The sequence below is a fragment of the Stegastes partitus genome, unplaced genomic scaffold, assembly GCF_000690725.1.
Source record: "Stegastes partitus isolate 25-593 unplaced genomic scaffold, Stegastes_partitus-1.0.2 Scaffold783, whole genome shotgun sequence".
Classification (NCBI taxonomy): domain Eukaryota; kingdom Metazoa; phylum Chordata; class Actinopteri; family Pomacentridae; genus Stegastes; species Stegastes partitus.
The window spans coordinates 5,982-7,597 of record NW_007578514.1 but is presented as its reverse complement, the minus strand read 5'-3'; the positions used below and the strand labels follow the sequence as shown (position 1 = coordinate 7,597).

The window sequence follows — 1,616 nt, the reverse complement described above, 5'->3', positions numbered from 1 at the left end:
GAGGAGAGGAGAGGAGCGTAGAGAGGAGAGGAGAGGAGAGGAGGGGAGAGAAGAGGAGAGGAGCGTAGAGAGGAGCGTAGAGAGGAGAGGAGCCCAGTGCATCATGGGAGTCCCCCGGCAGCCTGAAGCTACAGCAGCATCACTGAGGGACAGTTCAGGTGATCCTGAGCAGCTCTAACTATCAGCTTTATCACAGAGGAACGTTTTCATCCTGACCTTAAAGCACAGAGGGTGTCTGCCTCCAGAACCCAGACTGGGAGCTGAGTCAACAACATTTTAGTAAAACATGTTCTGTAAATTAGATCCGTCCATATAAAACCTTCAGAACCCAGCCGGGAATAGAACTGGACAGTTTGGTGAGTGTAGGAGCAGCTGAAGTGGAGACTTGTGGGTCTGAGTCGGAGGATCAGCTCGAGTCTGTGTAACTGGACCAACCAGCGAATGTCCTCATCCCACCTGATCACATGAGGACCGTTGTTCTGCATGTCTGTCCTTGGTCTGTGTCTCTGTGGTCACTTCAGTCAGGGTTTGTAGGAACTTACAGGTTTATTTCCTGGTTGAAGTCTGTTAGCGTCCTGCTGGATGTTTGTGTTTGTTGTGTTTCCTGCAGGACCATCAAGCTGTGGGATCTGGAGAAGTTTACCATGATCGGCTCGCTGGAGGGAAACACGACTCCAGTCAGGTGAGTTTTATCAAGACGGCAGGTTGGACAACGTGCTGCTGGAACATGACCCCTGACCTCTGTGACCTCTGACCTGTGACTCTGTGGTTTCAGGTGCATGCGGTTCAGTCCAGACGGCTGCTGTCTGTACAGCGGAGCCACAGATTGCCTCCGGGTGTTCGGCTGGGAACCGGACCGCTGCTTCGACACGGTGCCGGTGGGCTGGGGGAAGGTGTCCGACCTGGCTGTCTGCAACCAACAGCTGGTGTGTTCAGGTTCACGAGATTCCACAGAACCAACTGTGACCAGTCAGCTGCTGGAGGTGCTCAGGGTAGTCTGTCCCCATAGAGACAGGAACAAAGCAGAAGACGTTATTCAGACACGAGAGCTCAGACTCATGTAGGAATCATGAGCTCACACGGCGTCTGAATCTGGTGGACTTGGATCCATCACATTCTGTCAGATTCTGACCTGTTACCTGGTTTCCTTTATGTCATAAAGACATTTTACCATAAACTGATGCAGAACAGAAACTAATGGTGCATACAGTTTCTTCAGATGAAACTGAAGTGTTTGATGCTCAGATCCTCCCAGAAGCTCTGATGCTGTTTCTTCACATTCAGATGAAGCCTTTTTCTCTTAGTGACAGATCCACCTGAGCACCACAGACCTGCTGTCAGAACCTTTCTGAGGCACAGAGTGGTTTCAGGGCTTTAGGTTTCCTTCCACCACACTCTAACCTCTGCTCTCATCAGATCGCCGTGTCCCACCACCTGTCCACCGTCTCGTCCTACGTGGTCGACCTGAAGAGGGTGAAGAAGAGCGGCAGCTCCGTGATCCAAGGAATCATCCAGGACAACCAGCCGCTCACAGAGCCCAAGGATCACAAAGGAGCCACCATACGCAGGAGCTACGAGAGGCCACCCACCACCTGCAGCAGGTACCGCTCTCACCT

The 1,616-nt window shown here is 52.2% G+C and overlaps 1 protein-coding gene across 1 annotated transcript in view; it reads left to right on the top strand.

Annotated features, from left to right (window-relative positions):
- The window catches only part of katnb1 (katanin p80 (WD repeat containing) subunit B 1), a 13,871-nt gene that overhangs the window by 6,381 nt on the left and 5,874 nt on the right, over window positions 1-1,616 (top strand). The window contains exons 8-10 of the mRNA XM_008292078.1: window positions 507-682; window positions 776-926; window positions 1,417-1,601. Of these exons, the coding sequence (XP_008290300.1) occupies window positions 507-682; window positions 776-926; window positions 1,417-1,601 (512 nt within the window). The remainder of the gene's footprint in view (window positions 1-506; window positions 683-775; window positions 927-1,416; window positions 1,602-1,616) is intronic.